Raw genomic sequence first — 24,641 nt, forward strand, 5'->3', positions numbered from 1 at the left:
AGTCAACAATGGATGCATAGGCAATGGTATTCCCATAAGCTTATAATAGAGCTGAAAAAGTCCTATCACCTGGTCATGTCATAGCTGTCATAATGTCATGGTGTAATTGCTTTAAAAAAAATAAATTTAGGCCAGGCACGGTGGCTCACGCCTGTAATCCCAGCACTTTGGGAGGCTGAGGCAGGTGGATCATGAGGTCAGGAGTTTGAGACCAGCCTGGCCAACATGGTGAAACCCCATCTCTACTAAAAATACAAAAAATTAGCCGGGTGTAGTGGTGCATGCCTGTAGCCTCAGCTACTCAGGAGGCTGAGGCAGAAGAATTGCTTGAACCCAGGAGGAGGAGTTTGCAGTGAGCCGAGATGGTGCCATTGCACTCCGTGTCATTGCACTCCAGCCTGGGAGACAGGGTGAGACTCCATCTCAAAAAAAAAAAAAAAAAAAAAAAAATCGAACCAACCCAAATGCCCATCAATGATAGACTGGATAAAGAAAATGTGGCATATATACACCATGGAATACTACGCAGCCATAATAAAGGATGAGTTCTTGTCCTTTGCAGGGACATGGATGAAATGGATGAAACTGGAAACCATCATTCTCAGCAAAGTAACACAAGAAGAGAAAACCAAACACCTCATGTTCTCACTCATAAGTGGGAGTTGAACAATGAGAACACATGGACACAGGGAGGCGAACATGACACACAGGGGCCTGTAGTGGGGTTGGGGGCTGGGGGAGGAAGAGCATTAGGAGAAATACCTAATGTAAATGACAAGTTAATGGGTGCAGCAAACCCACATGGCACATGTATGTATACAAATGTAATAAACCTGCGCATTGTAAACACGTACCCCAGAACTTAAAGTATAATAATAAAAAAAAAATTAGTGTAGCCTAAGTGCACAGTGTTTCTATTCTACAGTAGTGTACAGTAATGTACTAGGCCTCACAGTCACTCACTCACTGACTCACCCAGAGCAACTTCCAGTCCTTCAAGCTCCATTCACTGTAAGTATCCTATACAGGTGTACTATTTTTTAAATCTTTTATATTATATTTTTACTTTACCTTTTCTATGTTTAGATACGTTTAGAGGCACAAATACCATTGTGTTACAACTGCCTACAGGATTCTGTACAGTTAATATGCTGTGCAGGTTTGTAGCCTGGGAGCCATAGCCATACCATACAGCCTAGGTGTGTGGTAGGCTATACCATCTAGGTTTGTGTAAGCGCACTCTAGGATGTCCACAGTGACAAGATTGCCTAACAACAACATTTTCAGAATGTATCTCTGATGTTAAGTTATGTATGACTGTAATTAAAAAGTTTATTTTCAAAGGTGTCTGAATTTTACAAACTTCCAGCCAAACCTGCGATCAAGTGCAGGTTACATTGAACCAAGAGGAAAATGACCAATTTTAAGAAGCAATGCAGCAATTACTCTCCCCGAAAGCAAGCTTCCTGAATGAAGATTCCTCCATGTCACCAGAGCCAATGAGATGACTTTTGCCATCAAAGAAACTTGCTGCAAAGAATGACTAAGAGTGACTTCTGCTTCTAAAGTGAGAAGCAAGTTTCTCTTCCCTGTCAGACTCTTGCCCTTTCCTGAGGCAGTCACCATCAAGCTTTTTCTTGGGTGTGTACGTTCCAGAAATTTTCTATGACTAACAATTTTCTAACTTGACCAAGATAAGATGGCAAAAGAAATGAAAATTATGTGCTCTGCTTATCCTTCCTTATTGATGTCAACTTATGTTAGGAATTGCAGTGTAAACAAGGCAAATGTGTTACTTTTTCGTGATTTCGTTGCTAAGATGGGATCCAGTATTCATAGCACTCCACTTATCTGTGACCTACTCTGGTCACACATTCTGAGGAGAGATAAGGCCTACTTTGCTGGTGCTTGAACATATTGCAGACAGATGTGCCTCCGCCTTAAAATGCGAGTGAAAGTGTCAAATAACGATCTTTTTATGTATAAATCCTTTATTCGTAATAACTGCTTTCAGGAATCTGTCTGAAAATTTTCCAGGTGAGGTAAAGGACAATCCAAAAGATTTTTAACAATGTTTCTATTAATAATCTGCCATTGGGGTTTGGAGAAAAACATTTTACCACTTAGGATCCTTAATAAAGAAACTCATTTTAATTCTTTCCTTACATGCAATTTATAAAAAATCAACTGCTGAATAACACTCAAGAGAATGGCTCATGTAGGTGAACAGAAAATACCCACACTTGTAAGTTGTAGTCTAAGAAATATCTATAGCTTAATTCCCTATTGCCTGTGATACAGGACACAGAAAAATAACGGATTATGGAAATAACCCATTGATGATTCCTGAGTCTCATATTTCCATCTGTTTAACTGTCATATCTAATCAGATATCCTGCTATTTTCACACACATTATCAACTTGCCTAAAGACAAACCTGCCATCCTTCCATCCTGCCTTTCCTGCTCCTCTTAGCTCTGTGTTGTTAATGGGACTCTTAGTTATGCGGTCCTGAAGACGTGCAATCAAGCCCCACAGACTGAGAATCACAGAGCTGGAACACACGTTAGTGGTCACCCATTTGCAGAGGAAGCTGGGGTCCCTGGCAGAGGAGGAATGAACAATGATTGATACCCAGCTCCTCTGTGGACATGCCGGAGCTGGAACGCCTGTCTGCAGACTTAAGTCCCAGTGACTTTTTCCTCCACACCCCCCGACTTCCTTGAGGCTTCTCCCCATGGGCTGCCCTTTGTTTTCTCTTTGTCACCTCAACTCAGCCTCATCCCCTTCCATCTGATTGTGGCAGTGGTCTCCAGCAGGCCTCTCTTAAATCCCTCTTTGCCACAGCCCTTCCTCTTCTTGGCTTTCATGGTCTTCTTTTAAAAATATAAGTTTGTGGCTGGGCGTGGTGGCTTACGTCTGTAATCCCAGCACTTTGGGAGGCTGAGGCAGGCAGATCACTTGAGGTCAAGAGTTGGAGACCAGTCTGGCCAACATGGTGAAACCCCGTCTCTACTAAAAATACAAAAATTAGCCAGGTGTGGTGGTGCATGCCTGTAATCCCAACTACTTGGGAGGCTGAGGCAGGAGAATCGCTTGAATCCAGGAGGCAGAGGTTGCAGTGAGCCGAGATCACGCCACTGTACTCCAGCCTGGGTGACAGAGTGAGACTCTAGCTCAAAAAAAAAAAAAAAAAAAAAAAAAGTTTGCACGGATGGCTGTTAGGAAACCTGAGCTGTGGTCCTGAACTCCCTATGTGAAGTGAGCTCTTGGTATTTCAGTTTACTGGACTGTAAAATAATGGTTCTTCACTGGGGTAATACTACCATCTATGGGTGTGTGGAAATGCTGGGGGCGGGGGCTGTTCTGTTTTGTTTTGTCATAGACTAGGGGAAGTGGGGGCACTCCTGACATTTAATGGATGGGGTCAGGAAAAAAAGGTCCTGCAATGTAATGGGACGATTCCACACATCAGAGAATTGTCCTGCCCCAAATGCCAAGAGTCTTTCCCCATCTCTCAAAATGTGTTTTAGAAATGATTTCACCCTGAAACAATGGGTGAATCAATTACTTTCCTCAAATTCATTCAGTGGTCCCTTAAAAAAGTTCCAACTCTTCCATGCAGCACTAAAGTTTTCTGAAACCAAGGCACAGCAAGTGGGAACCTGCTGCTCGGCCTAGACTGAACTAGTCACTGTCTCTCTGTGAGCCTTTCTCAATCCGACCTCTGCACCTTTGCTTAGGCTGTGCTCTATAAGGCTTCCCTTCCCCATCCTTTGTACCTATTCTACCAGTTTTCAAGTTCTAGTCAGGTACCTTATTTTATTTTATTATTTGTTTTGTTTTGTTGAGACAGAGTCTTGCACTGTTGCCTAGGCTGGAGTGCAGTGGTGTGAACACATTTTGCTTCAGCCTCTACCTCCCAGGCTCAAGCCATCCTCCCACTGCAGCCTCCCGAGAAGCTGGGAGCACAGGTGCACGCCACCACACCTGACTAATTTTTAATTTTTTTGTAGAGAAAGGGTCCCGCCATGCTGCCCAGGCTGGTCGCCAACTCCTAGGCTCAAGCGACCCTCCCATCTCAGCTTCCCAAAGTGTTTGCATTACAGGCGCGAGTCACTGTGCCTGGCCAGGCACCTTATTTTAAAAGATACTTTTCCTTGGCTTCTTTTGAACTTTTGTGGCACTTATCCTAACATCTCTCTTGCCACTCAACCATATTCTGATTTCTCTCGTTACTTAACTCTGTATGTATTTTTGGCCTGGCTTCAAAAGTGGAATACAAACTTCTCTAAGGCAGGGATTGTCTCATACTTTGCATTCCACAGTGCTCATAGCAAGCCATGCATGGAATCAATTTTTGCTGAGCAAAATCACATCACAGCAAAAGCAGTCAACATTTCCTACCACCCACTCCCCTCTATTTTGATACCAGAGTCCCTCTGTCTCCTTATCCCTAGGCTGAGGGCTCTTGCAGTGGGAGGAACCACATATTTATTTTCTTAGAGGCCGAGTCTTTGTTTTCTCTGGTGCACTGCCTCTGGATCAGATACCCCCTGCCTCTTGGCTTCTCTCTCCGTTGCTTTTCTTGGTGTCCCCTTGTGTCAGCCAAAAGCTACCAGAAGAGAGAGGATGGGCACAGGGATGGGTGAGGTTTGGAAATGTGACGAACAGGCAGGGTGGATGCATTAGGAAACAGACAGATGGCTGGTTCACAGCAACGCCCTTTCATCGTATGTGTTAGAATCTTCCAGCTAGTTCTTTTTTTTTTTTGAGATGGAGTCTCGCTCTGTCGCTCAGGCTGGAGTGCAGTGGCGCCATCTCAGCTCACTGCAAGCTCTGCCTCCTGGGTTCACGCCATTCTCCTGCCTCAGCCTCTGGAGTAGCTGGGACTACAGGCGCCCGCCACCACGCCTGGCTAATTTTTTTGTATTATTTTAGTAGAGACAGGGTTTCACCGTGTTAGCCAGGATGGTCTCAATCTCCTGACCTCGTGATCTGCCCGCCTCGGCCTCCCAAAGTGCTGGGATTACAGGCGTGAGCCACTGCGCCCAGCCCCAGCTAGTTCTTAACTGATACAGATGGCACATTGTCATACATGTTATGGCAAATGATGTTAATGATTTAAATGATATTAAATGAACTCATTTGGGCTATTCGATCACATAAAACACATGTTTTAAAACAGGTAATGCAAGTGGTGTCCATGGTTTCAGTCTTGTTCTTTCAGTTAGAAAGGTTTTAAATATTTACATTTCAGATTAATTTCTTGTAATTGTAAGAGATCTGTATTTTAGGGAATTCATCTTGCACAACTGAAGTTTTTGTTTTATTGACAGTGAATCTGTCTGCAGTACTCAGCTACTTTATCACATGTAGTTACCCTATGTGTCTGAAATTGTCTTAATGAGATTAAAGAGCTTGAACTTTTTAAGTAAATTTAAAAGGCATATTCAAGTTCATGAAGAATTTTGAATTTATTCCCTATAATCTCAAGACAACCCACCTTGTACTTTGTGAAGTGTTACAGGAATGCCACCAGGGAGGGAGACTATGCATGTTGAACTGGGAAGCTGGGGCATTGCTTTCTGTGGTCTGTGAACATGCCTGCATCTAGCAAATCGTGACACCCATGTAATGCTCAGGGATGTGTAGTACTCCCTCTCTGCCTGGTCACATACACCTTATGTATATGAAGGAAGAAAGACTTAGCATGCTTTCGGCAGTCTCCTGAAACAATGATACTTAAGATGACTCCATGAAAAAAATTCATTTTATCACACTGGCATTAAGCCATGAGTGCCACTGGTTGGAAATAGTTATGTTTCTCAGAGTATACATAGGACTCCTTCTGAAAAAGTGGTAAATAACTGGTGCCGATACATCAACAATAGGCTTTTCCCTTGAGACTTATGTTTGCTATCTAGAGGAGGTGGCTGCAGGGTGAATTGTTATCTTCCCATTTTCTCTGGAGAGAAACTCCCTGGCTCTCCCTAGAATGACTCACTGTGGCATATATGAATCTCTATATATATGTGTGTGTGTACATATATATACATATATATGTACACACACACATACACACATATGTACACACACACAAACTCACTCACCTACATACACATATATTCCTTTCCTTCCTACTCCATATTTCATTTTTTAAACTTATTATAATCCAATTCTATAAGCTGTTTTATGGGAAGTAGTTCTCAGAGGCCACATCTCTTGAGGTCCTGGTTTTTTTCCACAAAAAGAAGGCACAGATACTTGGGAAATGTCAGTTAGGACATAAAAAGAAATTTGCTCATGATATTGTCAGGAACTGATCAGGAGCAAAAAAAGAGCTATGTTTTGAGTTTTGGCTAGAGAAAGAAGGGCAGGAAGAGTATGGGATATAGATACTAATTCAGAAAAGCAATGAAGTGATCCTTAGCCTTTCATGGTAGCCACAAAGGGCTGCCAAGGAAAGAGCACATGGTAGAGTGGGAATAGAGTGGGAATAGAGCACCACTTCCTGTGGCCTGGTTAATTCCCCCTAGTTTCTAGTCCATGGATACATTATATTGAAGTATTTTCTAGGATGTTATGGAGAGGTAGAAGTTTAAAGTTAGTCAGACATAACATAGCAGTTCCATGTATTCACACATGACAGGCCTCAGGAGGCACAGCTCCAGCCGTAAGTGTAGGGATCTCCTGACAGTGCATTTTCAGTTTCATTTCAACTAGACAGGTTTTTAGTAGTGGTGATTGTGTGGGACAAAAGGTAAGGCAGAAAAGGTAACTGAAGACAGGTCTGGGGTGTTAAGTGGGTGTCCCGGTCATCATTCTTCTACAAAGCAGGGTGCATATTGCTTAATCTCTTCCAGCACAGGCAACCCTAGATCCTAGCCACTAAAGAACTGTTCTGCTCCCATGGAAGAGGCAGAGACTGTGACCTGTGAACAGTAGGGTGGGGTGTAGGGAGGGTTACCTCTCCAGCGCTGTAACTTCGGAGCCTCTGGAGGTGCTGTCGGTGAGTTAGATGATTGGGAAGACGACCGTTCTGAAGAGGGATTCGGGGGTCAATGAAAGTGGTAGCTCGACTGTTGTGGTCCACGAAAAAAGACTGCAAACAGACCAGTGAAAAAAGCACCGCGTGTGAGAATAGGCCAAAATGGAGTCAGTAATACACAGGAGTGCTACAGGGCCTGGGCCTAAGGTTTATTTCTGCCCAGCCTCCCCTACCCCTACTTCCTTTTTTAATCTACTCAAAACTCATCTATCTAGTTCAGGTTAAAAACTTGGCTGCACAGCAGGAGGTGAGCCACAGGCGAGTGAGCATTACCACCTGAGCTCCACCTCCTGTCAGATCAGCGGTGCCATTAGATTCTCATAGGAGCGCAAACCCCATTGTGAACTGCACATGTGTGGGAATCTAGGTTGCACACTCCTTATGAGAATCTAATGCCTATGGATCCGTCACAGTCTCTCATTACCCCCAGATGGCAGCATCTAATCACAGAAAACCAGCTCAGGGCTCCCACTGATTGTACATCACGGTGAGCTATAGGATTCTTTCATTATATAATAAAATGTAATAATAATACAAATAAAGTGCATAATAACTGTAATGTGCTTGAGTCTTCCTAAAACTATCCCCTACCCTCCCATCCGTGGAAAAATTGTCTTCCACAAAACTGGTCCCTGGTGTCAGAAAGGTTGGAGACCACTGATCTAAATGGGGAACAGGACACTGTGTCTTTTTGCTCAGTAGCTGAATGAAGCAGTATCAGTCATAGATAAAACATGGAGTTTCTAAGTAGTGACTATAATACTTTATTCAACACGGAAAGTAAGAGCAATAGAGCCTTTACTGGGTTAAGATAATACTAGTAATTAATAATCTGTAGAGTATTTTATTTACATTTAAGATAAGTGCTCTTTTTTATTATAGAATGTGTGTATTTTCACTGAGAAAAAACTTTAAAAAGATAAAAAAGTAGAAAGAAGATAATAAAAATTACCCCAAATCAAAAAAAAATTTTCATTTTTTCCTCCTTAGTATTTTCTTTTCTATACATACAAATATATACATATTTTCTTCACATCAAGATCTATAAATTTATGAGGTTTTTCACTAATTATTTTATAAGTATTTCCCTAAATTATTAAATACTCTTTTAACAGAGAATTTTAATGACTACATGATATTGTTTGATGGAAGTATAACAATTAATTTTAGTACCCTTAATTGTTAGACATTTGACTTTTTTACTATTTTAAAATGATGCTTCAATGAACACTTTTTTTTTGAGACGGAGTTTCACTCTTGTTGCCTGTCACCCAGGCTGGAGTGCAGTGGCGCGATCTCAGCTCACTGCAACCTCTGCCTCCTGGGTTCAAGTGATTCTCCTGCCTCAGCCTCCTGAGTAGCTGGGATTACAGGCGCACACCCCCACGCCCAGCTAATTTTGTATTTTTAGTAGAGAGGGGTTTCTCCATGTTGGTCAGGCTGGTCTCGAGCTCCTGACCTCAGGTGATCTGCCCGCCTCGCCCTCCCAAAGTGCTGGGGTTACAGGCATGAGCCACCAAGCCTGAGCCTGGCCGAATACTCTAGAATATAAATCCTTGTGCCATGTCTGAGTACCATATATATTCCAATATATGGCAACATTGTTCTTTAAATTTAAAATTATCTCTCATAAAAGAGAAAGTTATTACTTTTTTTTTTAACAAAACGCTTTGTACCATAAAACAACTTTTTAATTACTCTCTTTTCAACGAACAGTAACATTTGGTGAAGTCATATCAGCTTTAATGGTAATTTTAGATATTTTTAGGTTTACCTGACAACAGTAGTTAAAGAAATTTTATACAGATTGAGAAATTATTCTTGGAAGGTATGAGCTTATAATTTCAAGTATTGGATGTCACTGTAAACAAGCAGTTTAAAGAGCTTTATGAAAACTCATACAGGAAGTGGTTTCATAATTGAGATAAAAATACACCCCCTAGGAAAAAGGTAAATAACAACACTACTAATATCATGCGAATCAATATTTGTGACTTGCAGTAAAATTCCCCAAGATAGCATCCCACACAGATTCAAAAAGGGCTATACGTTCAATTGGAACTGAAGATGATATACCCTTGAAAAATTGGTAGAGGACTCAAAAAATGACACTAGTGACGTCAAAAATACAGGGAAATGGAATGAGACTTAAGTGCGAATGGGAAAAAACAAAATGCATCAACATGCATTTTAAACACACAAGTGTAAGCTAAACTAATAAATATTAAAAATAGACTTCATTATTCAAATACATGCTGAGATGTTTATAAATTAAATTAAATAGGTTCCTTATATTTGTGTATCTGTGGCAATTGTTTAGTATGCATTTCTAAAAGTTGAATTAATTACTTGGTTAAAGTTAGAAAAATATTTATGATTATTGATCCATACTAATAAACTATCTTCACAACAGTTGTCCAGATTTATCATGTTACCATTAGTTCATGAATATTCCTCTTTATAATGCTCTCACAAATACTAATTTTGAAAGAACTCTTAGAAATGTTGAATGGTAAATAATGATGAATTACAATTTCCCAGGGAATTTACAAAAGAAAAACATTTTCTTATAGGCTAATTAGTCAATTCCTTCCTTAGTGTATTGCCTGCGATGTCTGTTCCCTTTTTTGTTATTGTTGTTGGGATGTTAAAGTTTTCTTATTTATTATCCAAGTGCTAAGTTATACATCTGCCTTCAAATTTGCTTTTGATTTTTGTTTGCTTTATTTTCGAATACACTGAATTTTTAATATTCCTATTTATTCAAATCTCTCAATCATTCCTTTCCGGGGTCAATTAAGTGTTTAACTATATTTTTCTAGCTTTAGTTTCGGTGAGTTAATCATTAACACTAAATCTTAACCTTTCTGAAACTTATTTTGGTATAATATTAAGTTGTAGTTTGATATTTTTCTCAGAGAGCTCATTTTTCCAAATCATTCATTTCCTATTGTTTTATTATAAATAAATTTGTTATAAATACTACTGTCAGTTTCAGGATATTTTATTTGTTCCACTGGCCTGAGGCTTTTCACTGGTACTGCACTATTCCAATTATTAACGTCTGTAGGGCAAGTTTCCTCTTTCTTTTCCAATATTTTCTTACATATTCTTGTCTGTTTTCATTTTTCTGGAGGAACTAATATTAATTTTATTAAGTTCCAAAAATAGTTCTATTGGGATTTTGTTTATAATCACTTTGAGACTGCAAATGATTTTGGAGAGAATTCTTTCCTTATGATAGTTGGTGTAACCATTTCCCATTTCTGAACATGTCTATTAAAGAATTTTTTTCTTAGTACAGTTTTGTAGTTGTTTTACTGAAGGACACATGTTTCTGGTTAAGATGATTTATAGGTATTTAATATTGTCTGTTGCTATTCTGAGTGTATCTTTTCCTATAATATTTTATAACCCTTCATTGCTGGTACTCAGGAAAGTTGTTATTTGTGTATTTACTTTTTGTCTGCTTATCATATTAAATGCTTCCATCAAATAAATGACTCTTTTAAGTATATCCTCTTTGATTTTTAATTGCAAATCATGTTAATTTTGTCTCCTTCTTTAGGAGGGCTCTTTTATTTTTATCTCCTTTTTTGTAATATTGGTGAGTACTTCTAGAACAACGTTAAATAAGAAGTGGTGGTTGAAATCTTCTCTTATTCTTGATTTTTAAGGGAAAACTGCTAGGCCCGATTGTACAATAAGAGGTCCACTGTTTTAAAGGAGGCTTTATTAGGTCACGAAAACATATTTACATTCTTAGTTTACCAAGAGTATTTGTTTTTAAAATATAAACGTGTATTCATCACACCTGTAATCCTAGCACTTTGGGAGGCCAAAGCAGGTGGATCTCTTGAGCTTGGGAGTTTGAGAATAGCCTGGGCAACATGGTGAAAACCTGTCTCTACCAAAAAAATACAAAAATATACCAAAAAAGCTATGCGTAGTGGTTTTGCATCTGTGGTCCCAGCTACTTGGGAGACTGAGGTGGGAAGATTGCTGGAGCACAGGAAGTCGAGGCTGCAGTGAGCTGTGATCATGCCACTACACTTCAGCCTAGAAGACAGAGCGAGACCCAGTCTCACTAAATAAATAAATAAACAAATATTTAATTTTTATCAAGTAATTTTTAAAAAACACTTCTTAATCAACTGAAATTCCCTAATGCTACTAAGTCTTTGAGTATATCCTTTCTATATTTTATTAAGTATTGTTCACATGTATTTTCAACAATTTCTCAATGGTTTCTAAGTCTTTATTTTATTTTAAACCCAAGAGTCATCTAGAACATTGCTTTTACTTTCCAGGTGGCAAAGATTTTGTTTTTATGATTGTGCTTAAATTTACTTACAATTCAGTTTTATTGCTATATGGCCATAGGATGTGACCTGGCTATATTCTGCTTTTTTGTTTTCTTTGCAGTGTAGACTATCACCACTTAAAAAAATAATCATGAAAAGTTGTCATCTTTATTTTTGGGGCCCTTTTTCTTTTTTGTTGTTGTGGCAAAATATACGTAAAACAATAACCATGTTTAAGTGTACAGTTCAGTGGCATTAAGTATAATAAATTCTCACGGTTGTGCAACCATCGCCACTCTCTTTCCCCAGCACTTTTTCACCTTCCCAAATTGAAACACTGTATCCACAAAACAATAACTCCTCATTTTCTACTCCTTGAAGCCCCTGGTAACCTCTGATCTACTTTCTATCTCTATAAATCTATTCTAGGTTCCTCATATGAGTGGAATCATAATTCTTGTCCTTCTGTGTCTTACTTATTTCACTTAGCACAATGTCTTCAAGGTTCATTCATGTTGTAGCGTGTGTCAGAATTTCATTTCTTTGTAAGGACAAACATTTCATTGCAGGTATATACCACATTTTGTTTATCCATTCATGTAAACTCTGTTTCTAATAAAAGAATTAATGTTTCATTCACATAAAGTTATATTATTTAAATCTCAAATTATTCTGTCTATTTAATCTGTCAAATTGATGGATATAAAACACATTTTCCTCCTACGACTGTATGTCTTTCATCTCCTTTCATTTCTCCTTGATTTTTCTTTATTTAATATAATATGTTATTATTTGGCTCATAAGGTACATGATTATTATATCTTTATCTTAATTTTGCCATTGATTAATACAAAATATTTCTTTGACCCCCATTTAAGGATTTTTATTTATCTAGTTATTTTTTATTTTGAGACGGAGTCTCACTCTGTTGCTCAGGCTGGAGTGCAGTGGTGCGATCTCGGCTCACTGCAAGCTCTGCCTCCAGGGTTCACGCCATGCTCCTGCCCCAGCCTCCCGAGTAGCTGGGACTACAGGCGCCCGCCACCACGCCTGGCTAATTTTTTGTATTTTTAGTAGAGACAGAGTTTCACCATGTTAGCCAGGATGGTCTCGATCTACTGACCTCGTGATCCGCCTGCCTCGGCCTCCCAAAGAGCTGGGATTACAGGTGTGAGCCACCGCGCCTGGCCCATTTAAGGATTATGATTGAAACTCCCCTTTGTATTATATTAATACATCACCACTGGTTTTTCTGTTATTGTCTTCACACTATATTAATATTTATTCTTTTATTTCTAAACTTTCTAAATCACCTCTTAGGTATGTCTTTTTGTAAACTGGATCTGTTTGTTACCAAAGCCGAGAGTGTTTTCCTTTCGGTACCTAAGTTTATCATGTTTCCACCTATTGCCATAACTGTTATGCTTGGCTTCACTTACTTTTTTACTTTACTTACTTACTCGTTATCTTACTTTTATTATTTCCATCTTCTTTGCAATTTTTTGTGTGCTTTGTCATACAAACTCTGTTTTGTTTGATTTTATCTTTTGAAGGAATTTGGAAGAGAAAAATTCTATTTTAAATGGTACAAACAGTTGCCTTTTAAGCTTGTCAGATTACCATATTTAGCCTTTGTTTTTTAAATGATCCAGTTTTACACCCCTTGAGCTCAACTAGTAACTCAGCTTAACTTTCCTTCCCTTGCTCATCTTCCCTCTTCTCACTTCCTTACTTTTTTTTTTTTTAATTCCAGTCTGGTGATATTGATCCAGACTGTTATTATACAACTATTCCATTTCTATTATACAACTTTTCCCATATTTTATTTAGACTTTTCCAATATGTCTTAAAGCATTTTAACAATTACTTTTACTTATACTTATGTATTTGATTGATTTAAATACTCACCACTAGTCCTTTTTATACTATCATTTTCTCACTATTAATGTCATGCTTTGATTCGTTAGTGATCCATCTGGAGAATGGCTTTTGTGTCTTAGTGTGTTTGTGTTGCTATACAGGAATACCTGAGACCAGGAAATTTCTAAAGAAAAAAGGTTTATTTGGCTCATGATCCTGCTGATTGGAAGACTGGGTGTCTGGGGAAAGCCCCAGGCTGCTTCCTTCCACTCACGGTGGAGGCTGAAGGGGAGCATGTGCAGAGATTTCATGGTAAGAGAGGAAGCCAGAGAGAGTGGGTGTAGGGGGTGGGTGCCAGGCTGTTTTTAACAACCAGCTCTAGAGGGAACTAATAAGGTGAGAACTCACTCACTGCTGCAAGGATGGCACCAGTCCTTCCTGAGGGATCTGTCCCTGTGACCCAAACACCTTCCACTAGGCCCCACCTCCAACACTGCCACAGTAGGGATTAAATTCCAGTGTGAGATTTGAAGGGGTCAAACAAATCATATCCAAACTATCAAACTGTAACAATCAGGATGGGTAAAAGAGTAGGGTAAGCTCTGATTTTGCACATGAGGTTGTTTTTCTGTCTTCACCCATGAATGACAATCATTGTCTGTATTTAGGACGACCGGGCTACAATCTTTTCTCATCAATATCTTGGAGTCATTGCTCTGTGGATTTCTCTAGTTTCATTTTTAGGATGGGAAATCTGAAGCTTGTCTGATTTTTATTCTTTTGTAGGTTACTTTTATATTATCATGGGTGCATATTGATATGATTTTTAAAGAATTTCTATTTAAAGACATTCCAGAACATGTGGAGATATATATGTATTTTAATTACCTTTACTGTAATTCAGCAAGTCCAATTAATCTGCTCACCTAAATAATTTATTTTAAATCATCAACGTTTTAATTTTAATATTTAATTAATATTTATTTAATATAATTAGTATTAATATTTAATTATTCCTGCTGTACCTAGTATTCTGGTTTCTTCCCTCAGGTAACTCTATAAGTCATTGGTGCAACAGAGATTTATTGAATGCCAACTATATACTAGGCATTATTCTTGGCCCTTGATGTTTTATTTATGAGCAAAACAAAGATTTCTGTTCTCAAAAAGCCTAAAATCCTGCCACAAGAAACAGACAATAAGCAATAAACCTCATAAATGTGTAAGTGACATGGGAAAGCACATGGCCTAGGAGTCAGGGGAGGTTGTGGTATTAACTTGGATGGTTAGGATAGGCATAGAGAAGATAAGTTTTTTCTTTTTTCAGTTTTTGCATTTTTTTTTTTTTTTTTTTTTACCGTCTCCTCCACTGATTGAAATCTGGTCCCTTCCTTCTGCTTTAGGGGCTGTTTCCATGTTCATACGCCATATTGGTGATGAGATTTCACATAGCATCAGTGCTGCTCTGTTTTATCCCTATGCTATTATTACCTTTTGCTTTTCTCTGCAATCTTAAAACCGCTATTTTCAGACTACTTATGTCTGTTTCCTCTCAGCTTGTTTTCTGTTTGTGGCTTTTTCCTCTTAGTTAATAACAGAAGTCATGTGCTCCTGTACTATTTCATGGATGATGAATAGATGTCTTTTAAATAGTTCTATTTTCCAAAGAAAATTATACTTTCTGAGAAAAAATATACTTTTTGAAAAAAGGACATGCTTTTTTGTCAGACCAAGATGCTGTTCGCTTCTTGCAGTAGTGTCTCTTCCTAGGCCCCTTCTCATTTTATTTATTCATTCCTTAGCAGAGGCTGCCTTGGTCTCATGTCTGCCACAAGACAGGACCCATGGGGCCCATCACCCTACCTCTCTGATGGTGACTGCCTCCATAAGCTTAGACTTGGAATGAGGTTTGAGGCACACATGCAATCTCTATTAAATTGGACAGAAGGCTCTGTCCTTCTTTCTCAGACTCTGAAGATGGCAGATGAGTCAGATGCCAGCGTGTTCTTTGCCCCGGTCCTCCTGAAGCAGCAGAGCTCTGAGCTCCTTACCTCTGTCCCGTTTGTAGAGATGACCATGAATTCAAAGACACCAAACAGCTCTGCCCATCCCTTCTACTTCCTACCATGGTGGATAATAAAAGCAAAGATTGCCATCTTTGAATGTGTAGATAAAGCAAGAAGCAGATTGTCCAGGGTGAGGGTCAAGGACCTGCTCTGGCCAGCTACGAAGGTGGCTTTTGCATAGTGAGCTATGGCCACGCCATTGTTCAGTGAGTTGTATTCCTAACTCTCAGCCTCCTGTGCAGCATATCCTTTCCAAGTTAGAGGGTGAAACCTGTAAGACACAGTCCAAACATGTTTTTCTCAATCTATTCCCCTCATCAGTGGGCTTTGGCAATGAGATATTCTTTTATTTCCCCCACTTCACAATCTTGATCTTGGTTTGGGGGACATTAGGAGAAAGTGGTAGATACTACTAATCTGTCATGATATTAACAATCATTCCTTCATTAACTTATTAACTTATTTATCTGGTTGTAAAATCATGAAGGCAACGTAGGCATTACTGTTGCTATTTTAAGGCTCAGAAAGGTGGAGTGACTTGCACAGGGTCATGTATTTAGACTGAGATGGACTGGTCCATGTATTTTTCCCACTATCCTTTGTTCCTCTCCGACCACCCTATGGACTGTGGTAATACATTGCAAGTCTAAGGCTACTTTCCCCAGCAATTCACTGCATGGTATGCCTCTTAGACATTCTGTAACTATGAGTGTGTGTATGTGTGTGTGTTCAATTAATAAGAAATTGCTGAGACCATTTGTGTGTGTGTGTGTGCATGTGTGTGTAGGCACACAGCTAGTTTGTGTCATAACTGAAAGTCTTCTCATTTCAAATTCAGATTTTTTCTTTCTCATGTATGATATCTTCTTGCTAAAGAGAATTAGGGGGAAGAGCTCTTGCCAGAAATTCCCTCATATGCATTCCCAAGTGGAACAAAACTCTTAGAATGCATTTCTGTGCTTCCCTGCTGGTGTGATGACCAGGAGATGTCACATCATCTGCATGTGTACCATGGAGAACCAGGGCTTATTGCATTGGGAAGCCTCCTTGTCATTCCACTGTGTTCCCTGTCATCCTTATCTTGGTGCAAAAGCTGCAGTCATGGAAATCCAAGGCTCGGCAAGCTGTTCACATTGGTGTGTGCTGTCTGCATGATGAACATGGTGGTGTCGTCTTGGCATCCTGGTTAAGCAATAAATGTAAACGTGGCTACCCAAAACCCAGCTCTGATAAGCCACTCCTTTACTTTTTGTTCTGGCTCGGCTTCATTTTCCCACCCTAATACATATCACCAAGTCCCCACACACAAATCATTGTCACTCTGCCAACAGAGGCCACGTCCAGTCAATGAGAAGGTCCCAGGGAGCAGATCCTGGCTACAGTGGCTTTTCTACTACACAAGGCATGTCCTTTCCCCTCCCCTAATTCATCCCTGGTTACAGAGGAGCTGGTCCTAGAGATTCATTTTATGAATGGACTTGTAATGAGTCCCCCATTCTTTCCCCACACACTCCAGAGAGTCCAGGTTCTGAGGCATACTAAGGGGTTTATAGGAGAGAGACTCATGGCTTCGAGGGGACATTGATGCCCCATCAGCTCCCTTTGGGGAACGTGGCTTTGCAGGCTCACGTTCACAGAGGAAAAGATACATCACAGACATGACGGCAGGCAAAGCTTCTGGTTCCTTGGACCATAAAGAGGGAGGGATTCTCTCTGGTAAAGTTCATAGAAGGTTACGCAGGTTCAGTTCTAGTAAATTACTTGGCCTGTCCTTTGAATACATCGAGATGGCTGATGAAGAATAGGAAAAAACCTTCTTGTTTTCAGACTCAGCTGGTCTTCTAAAGCATGGCCAGGAAGGCCCGGTTTGGGTTAAGGTTACACAGAAGCAAAATGTAAGCCAGGAAAATCACACGGGCCTAGCACACCCCACCCTGCTTCTTAGGCTGTTTTACAGAAAACTTAAGGTGTATTAGGGAAATCACAACAAATAATCTAACAATGTCACTGCATTTAACCAATGAGTTTATCCCCTGAGAGCTGTCTAAGGAGGCAAACAACCAAAAGGTCATTGGACAGAATTCAGTTCCACGTTCCAAACCTAAATTAAACAAAAATGTAGACAGTGGTTCTTAATTACAGGGAACACATAGCAATGTCACAACAGTTGGCATCTAGTGGCGTGAGGGCTAGGAGTGCTGCTAATGTCCCGTAAGGCACAAGGTATTCCCCACAGTAGTGCTGAGGTTGAGAAACCCAGATGTGGATGGTTATCACCCCCTTTACTGCTGGCGGCCGATATCACATCTCTCAGACATAACTCCTCCCCACACTCTCCTCCTCACATCCTTGCTAGTCTTCACCTTGGGGAAGGAGCCTGTTTGTTGAAAGCCCCGCACGTGGGTCACACTCACCTTTCCCTGCTGATCCGTTTTGATCTCCCAGCCCCGGGGCAGTTCCAGCCGAGTGTCTGCGAACATGTTGATGAAATTCACCAAGTCCCGGTTGTGCTGGTAGCGTTCAAAATTGCGAGCATCCCGTCGGACTTTCAGAATCATGTGCTTTAAGCAGGTGCTACTGGTGAAGACTCGGTAGGCACTCTGAGACGGGTCAGGGCGGATGGGGTAAGGAGTGGGGAATTAGGAAAAACATAGAGCAAGCACACTGTGAGCACCCTAACACTGCTAAGTGTAATTATGACACAGCAGTTTATTGTGAGTGTGAGGTAGAGGCCTCAGAAAATGAGCTCTTGCTCAAGGAGTAAACACCCAGGAATTCGAGACTAGCCTGGGCTACATAGCGAGACCCTGTCTCTACAAAAAATTTTAAAAATTAGCTGGGCATGATGGCATGTGCTTGTGATCCCAGCTACTTGGGAGGCTGAGGTGGGAGGGTCACCTGAGTCCGAGAATAGAGGCTGCAGCGAGCTATGATTGCGCCATTGCACTCCAGCCTGGACAACAGAGCAAGGCCTTGTCTCAAAAAAAAAAAAAAAAGTGAATGTGCATTGAATCATGCCCCCTTGGCCTACATGGACTATCTGTGACATCCTTTCCACCTGAGTGCCGTGCAGCTTGGGACACGGACCACCTCTCTGTGTGACTCCACACGGTTTTCTCGCTGTCTCAGCCATGCCTGGCTCTCCTTGGCCTCCCTCCCTCAGTGAGGCCTGCCTGAGCCTCACTCCTCCCTCTCCTCCGTGGTCGCTTCTCTGACTATTGAGGTCTGCCTGTGGTCCTCCTACCTGGCTAAAATGGGGAGCATTAATTTAGGGCCTCTGGGGATTGAAGGCTGGACATGAGAGGTCTGTCATTTCTTTGAACCCTATGTAAAAACTTGTGTGTGTGTGTATGTGTAGGGGGGTTGGAGGATGGGAAGAGATGAAGAAAGAAATGACAATGTGACGGTACACAGGGCTGGTGTGTGTGTGTGTGTGGTGGGGGCGGGTGGTGAAAGGACAGACTGTGTGTAGACGGGGGGTTGGGCCAGTGGCACCTACTGGCCCAGTGCCACCTGCACCCAGGGCTTGGGGCATGGCCATGTGCCACGCGCGTTCTCCCTGTGGTCCCCACAACACCTCTGGGGAGCTGCTTGGAGTCGAGCCCTGAGCATCCAACAGGCTTCTCAGAAATAACCTGCTAAAAACTGATCCCCCCCTCTGCAGCCATGCCCTCCATCACCCAGTTAAACTCCAGCTCCAGCTTAGTGGGGTCACTGCCTCACCCAGGCGCCCAAAGCAGAAACTACACTGTCTTTCTTGAGTTCTCATCTTGCACCCACTCGTGATCACGGTGGACCTAAGTGCTGCTGAGTCCACGAGAAATGTCCCTGAATGGAGCCATTCCTTGCCATGCTCCCACCCCTTCCTTAGGTCAGAGCCAGATCATCTCTCACTCAGTGGTTGAATCAGCCTGTGTCTTAACCCCTTCAGCTCAGTCTCTCCCCAACACTCTGCCAGAGAAAATGCATCATCAACCCCTGGTCAGGCAGCCTGAGTGCTACTGTTGGTTCCTGTGGCCTGCTGCAGTAGATCCAGGCTCCTTTGCATGAGTTATCAGGTGTTCTGCTGCACAATCTCCAGCCCCTCCTCCCCTCTCCCTCCTGCCAGCCACCCACACTCACCACCCTGGACTTATCCCCCAGGCCTCCTCACGGGTGCATCCTTTCTACAGATGTCCCTCTGCCTGGACTTCTTCCTGTCCACTTTCGACCTTCAGGACTCAATTCAGCCGCTTCCCCAAGAATGCTCCCTGCTGCCCCCAGAGCACTCTGTCCTCCCTCAGTTCGGCCTGGTCCTGTCACACTGGGCTGATCTTTTTCACGTCCTTGCTCCTCAAAATGGGAGCTCCTACTGTTTAGGTGTCACCTTAATCTGTCTTTGTGACTCCAGCACCTAGATCTGAGCCTGAACCGCAGAAAATGTTTGTTGAATGGAAAAATTAATGAATATAGTGATATCATGCCATTGCGTTCTTGAAAATACCAAAAAAAGCAATGAAAAAACTACATATGTAAAATCATATGAAATTAAACTTCAGCACGATATTTGAAAAAACCATATCAAAAAGAAACCTAGTTATTTACCTAGAAGAACTCTGCTTTAAAATTGTATCAGTGAAAATGATTTTATAAAATAATTAGGCTGAAGGAAATCTGGCCAATTCATAATCTTGCTCCTTCAAAATTTTAATAATAATAAAAACAGGTTTGTTTCCAAAGCACTTTCACTGACATTAACACATTTGAGCCTAAAAAAACCCCAAAGAGGCAACAGCATTTCCAAATCCAGCCTTTTTCCTTTTTGGGAGACTCACGGATAGTCAAAAGAGTGGACTGAGCTGTTTTCTTTGTTTTTTTCTTGCTTATGTTAAAATTCTACCCTTTTAGATCTATCAGATGACTTTACAAAGCTGTGTTTTGGGTCTTGCCGAGCCAGGCCGCCCAGGCCGCCCTCTCTGCATTTTAGGGCACTCACATAATTGGCGTGCAGCACAGTGAAGAACTCGGGGTTGGTGATGAACTTGACCGCTGGGGACTGCAGCAGCAAGGTGATTTTTTGTGAGTTCACTGGAGAAAGTGACCCTTCTCTCCTTAGATCTGAAAAAAGTGAAGCAAAGCAACAGAATGCATTGGGAAAAAGGCATTTCAACCTCTGTACTTCACTCCTGACGGCAGCGGCACACAAACCTTCACCCACACAGCAGACTGTTGGATTTAGGCCAAGTGTCATTACTTTATGTATGTCAGTTAAGATGTCAGTTAAGAATCATCATTTCCTAGTAGTGTTTCTGCATAACTTCAGTAAGGCCCAAGTCCTCCAACATCTCTTCCCTTTTATCACAGTGATTTTCTTTCTTTTCTTTTCCCTCCCTCCCTTCCTTCCTTTCCTTCCTTCCTTCCTTCCTCTCTCTTTCCCTTTCTTTCTTTCTCTCTCCCTTTCTTCTCTTTCCCTTTCTTTCTTTTCTCTTTCTTTCTTTTCTCTTTCTTTCTTTCTTTTTCTTTCTTTCTTTCTTTCTTTTTCTTTCTTTCTTTCTTTTCTTTCTCTTTCTTCTCCTTCCTTCCTTCCTTCCCTCTCTCCTTTCTTCCCCCTTCCTTCCTTCTCTCCCTCCCTTCCCTCCCTCCCTCCCTCCTTCCCCCTTCCTTCCTTCCTCCCCTCCCTCCCTCCTTTCTTTCTTTCTTTCTTTCTTTCTTTCTTTCTTTCTTTCTTTCTTTCTTTCTCTTTCTTTTCTTCCTTTCTTCCTTTCTTCTTTCTTTCTTCTCTGTCTCTCTCTCTCTCTCTTTGTCTTTCTTGAGACAGCGCCTTGCTCTGTCATCCAGGCTGGAGTGCAGCCATGCAATCACAGCTCACCGCAGCCTTTAACTCCTGGGCTCAAGCCATCCTCCCAGATACTCAGCCTGCTGAGTAGCTGCGACTACAGGCATGCAGCACCATGCCTGGCTATTTTTTTCTTATTTCCTTTACAAGTTGCTAACCATAGCTGCGATAGATTGTTTGCAGAAAGGACCACAATTCCTCTCCTCCTTGTATCCACACCCAGTTGTATTGGGACTTCGTTGCTCTTCCCCTTGGTGAATTGGGGCTGGCCTTGTGCCTTGTTTCAACCAATAGAACATGTCAGAAGTGAGAACGGGTCAGTTCTGCATCAGGGTTTCAAGAGACCTGTGTGTCTCCACTCTCTGGTAACCCTGCCACTGCCATGAGAACGAGCTTGGGCAAGCCTGCTGCAAGATGAGAGGCCACAAGGCCATGGGAGCAGGAACAAGCCACCCTAGTGGCAGCCGTCTCAGGTCAGCCTGTGGCCGACTCTGCAGCTGACCCAAGATGGACAGGTGAGCCCAGCAGCATCCTGAGGAGCCACCCAGCTGAGCTCAGCTCAAATTGCCAACCTGTAAAACTGTGGGGTAGATGCATGGCTGTGCGTTTCAGCCACTAATTGTGGGATTTTTTTCTATACAGTAAATGCCAACTGATTTAATATCAAACTCAGAAATAAACTTTCTGCTGCTTTTTCCTCATGTTTTTAGTTAGTTGGCTATTGTACCATGTCTGTCTCAGAAGTTTGAACAAAGAAATTAGTAACAGGCCAAGTGTGGTGTCCATGCCTGTAATCCTAGCACTTCAGGAGGCTGAGGTGGGAGGATCACTTGAGGCCAGGAATTTGAGACCAGCCTGGGCAACATAGCAAGACTCTGCCTCTACAAAAAATGAAAAAATTAGCCAGGCATGGTGGTGCATGCCTGAGGTCCCAGCTACTCAGAAGGCTGAGTTGGGAGGACTGTTTGAGCCCAGGAGTTTGAGGCTGCAGTGAGCTATGATCGCACCATGCGCTCCAGCCTGGGTGACAAAGAGAGACTCTGTCTTCAATAATAATAATAATAACAGAAAAACCTAAACTAGTCAGTTTAGTTAGCATATCTGATAAAATGAATAGAAAGGGGGAAATTAAAATTGGTGGTGGAACTGTGGATGTGCATTTTGAAAAATCACATGAAAATGTCCAATATTCTGCATTGCCGTAGATGGCTGAGACCTGGCAGGATTGGAATCCCAGTGCTGCCTGCCCAGACTGTTCTCTAAGCCTTCTTTTGGCAAATAAATCTGCCATCATTTACCTAACTTAAAAAGAAAGTGGATTATTAGGATGTCACTGTGATAATCTTATCTCATTACAGGTTAAAAAAAAAAAAAGTGGAAGCCAGTCTTATGCCTTTTGATTATCCTTGTCTGAGTTTCACTTGGGCAAATTCAAAGAAATGAAAATCAGGCCCCAGGTGAATGCCTACTGTAGCGAGAAAAAATTCCCTCCTGTGGCATGCTGGAAAACCTCTTCACTCCCAGGTTCCTCTCTTGGGGGAATTGAATTTTATTCTACAAACAAGTGATTATTCCTAGTGTTGTCATACGGCTCCTTTGCAATAGACTGTGAATTTTTATTGCATGTTTTATTTATAAGTGAAAAAATCCTTAGGACACCAACAAACACAATAAATTTACTTAACAATAACTTATAAATAAATAAATAAATAAAACATTTACTTAATAAATGATTGAGCCACTGACAAAGTTGCCTTGCTCCACAAGCACTGTAGCAAACTCAGCTCCATCCCCAGAATTCATCTGCTTTTCTGTCTCCAGATCCCCATGCCAGGGTGGTGGTGTTTGCTTCACTGTGATCACTCCTAAGTTTCCTGGTGGGAAGCTCATTCTGTCTGCTTTCCCTTGTGGGCACCAGGCATGCCTCTCTCCTCCACCCTGGACTTCCACTCTCTTCACCCTGGGGCATATTGCTCCCCATGAGGCAGGGTGAGAGGCTTGTAGCCCTCTGTCACACAGCCCCTGGAAGCCATCACAGGTTGTGGGGACCCCTCCTCCAATACCTAAGCTGGACTGGGAAGATTCGGCTTCTGAGTCACTCCCTCCACCTCCGCCTCCTCCTGCTGGGGCTTGCTCGCAGCTTTGGCTGCCAGAATCTTCTTCGGACCTCTCTGTTGCAATGGTTCGCTGAATGTTTTGATACCTTTGCATTAGAAAATGGAAAGACAGGAGTTAACTTTGGTTTGCTCCTTGGGGGCCAATACTCTGAATCAGATAATTGGAGAAATCTGTAAAGAATTGTCTTGAATGTCAGGAAAGAAATGCTTAAAATTCCCACAAGATAGCCAGAATGATTAATTAGCAAGACAAGTATCTCTAAGATGATTCGAGTTCTTTTTGTTTTGTAAGCTATGATGAGTTTCAAGTATGGTGACTTTTAAAAAAATCAACACAAATAATAACTAATCATGCAAAACAGCCTGTGCCCTGCATTAAACAAAATCAGGCTAAGTCTAAAATAAGAGTGTGGGAAGTAAATTAAAATGCTAGAACTAAGATATCAAATTACCTCAACATTATTGCAATAAGTGTACAAACTGGGCTAGCAGTTCTACTCACTTAGTTTTATTTGTTGGGTAATTGATATAATTGGGCAGAGGTCGTGGAAATATTACATCTAATAGCATGCTGGCAAATAAATAAATGTTTTCTGCTTATTCAAAGGCTCATTTTGTTTTTCTTCCCAAGTTGGGGATTTAGTCATTTGGCCAGCCAGCTGGCCACCTTGCCAAATACTAAATATTTCCTAACCCTTCCAATGTGTGCAGGCTCTGTGCTGGACTTTCAGATGGAAGAGAGGATTAGAATATGACATTGCCCTTTAAACACACATAGTCGAGATGTAACAAAAGGGAAATGGGACGGAAGCCATAACTCCAGCCAGGTGAAAGTCTGTCACAGACAGGCAAGAGGTGTGTGGGACACAGATGAGGAGACTCCCAAGGTTTGTAAATTGTGAAGCTGGAGTATGAATTTGTTGGGGAGCTAGTTGGGAAAGGGCATTTCAGAAGAGAAACGACATGTACAAAAGCAGGCCACCCTTGGGGAGCTCTGAGATGCCTGGCAGTGGCCTCAGGATGTGTGGGCACCGGGCAGGGCCAGGAGACCAGTGGAGAGGGAGGAGGAAGCCCCAGAGGGCACCCTGCAGTAGGATGGGTGTTATTCTGTAGGCCACAGGTTCCCCAACCTGAGCCACACAGAATCACAAGCAGGACTTAAAACGCAGACTGCCGGCCCCATCCCCACCCCCGGAGTCTCTGATTCAGTAGGTTTGGTGTAGGGCCCAAGAATGTGCATTTCTTTTTTCTTTTCTTTTTCTTTTTTTTTTAGAATGTGCATTTCTGATGAGTTCCCAGGTGATCCTGATGCTGCTGGCTCAGGGATCAATCTTGAGAATGAACCATTGCTGTTGGTGATGGGTGGCTGCTAAAAAAAATCCAGGCAGGGCCAGATGTACACGGAGATTGATCATCCAGTGTCGGAGT

At 41.7% G+C, this 24,641-nt stretch overlaps 1 protein-coding gene across 7 annotated transcripts in view; it reads right to left on the reverse strand.

The window, feature by feature from the left end:
* Nucleotides 1–24,641, reverse strand: part of HECW1 (HECT, C2 and WW domain containing E3 ubiquitin protein ligase 1) — a 473,895-nt gene that overhangs the window by 74,768 nt on the left and 374,486 nt on the right. For all 7 annotated transcript variants that reach the window (XM_055293321.2, XM_055293322.2, XM_055293319.2 and 4 more), the window contains 4 exons: nucleotides 23,160–23,299; nucleotides 20,257–20,378; nucleotides 17,696–17,881; nucleotides 6,971–7,105 (listed from right to left, as the gene is read on the reverse strand). In XM_055293321.2, coding sequence (XP_055149296.1) covers nucleotides 6,971–7,105; nucleotides 17,696–17,881; nucleotides 20,257–20,378; nucleotides 23,160–23,299 — 583 coding nt within the window. The remainder of the gene's footprint in view (nucleotides 1–6,970; nucleotides 7,106–17,695; nucleotides 17,882–20,256; nucleotides 20,379–23,159; nucleotides 23,300–24,641) is intronic.

Source organism: Symphalangus syndactylus, chromosome 9 (genome assembly GCF_028878055.3).
Source record: "Symphalangus syndactylus isolate Jambi chromosome 9, NHGRI_mSymSyn1-v2.1_pri, whole genome shotgun sequence".
In the NCBI taxonomy this organism is placed as follows: Eukaryota; Metazoa; Chordata; class Mammalia; order Primates; family Hylobatidae; genus Symphalangus; species Symphalangus syndactylus.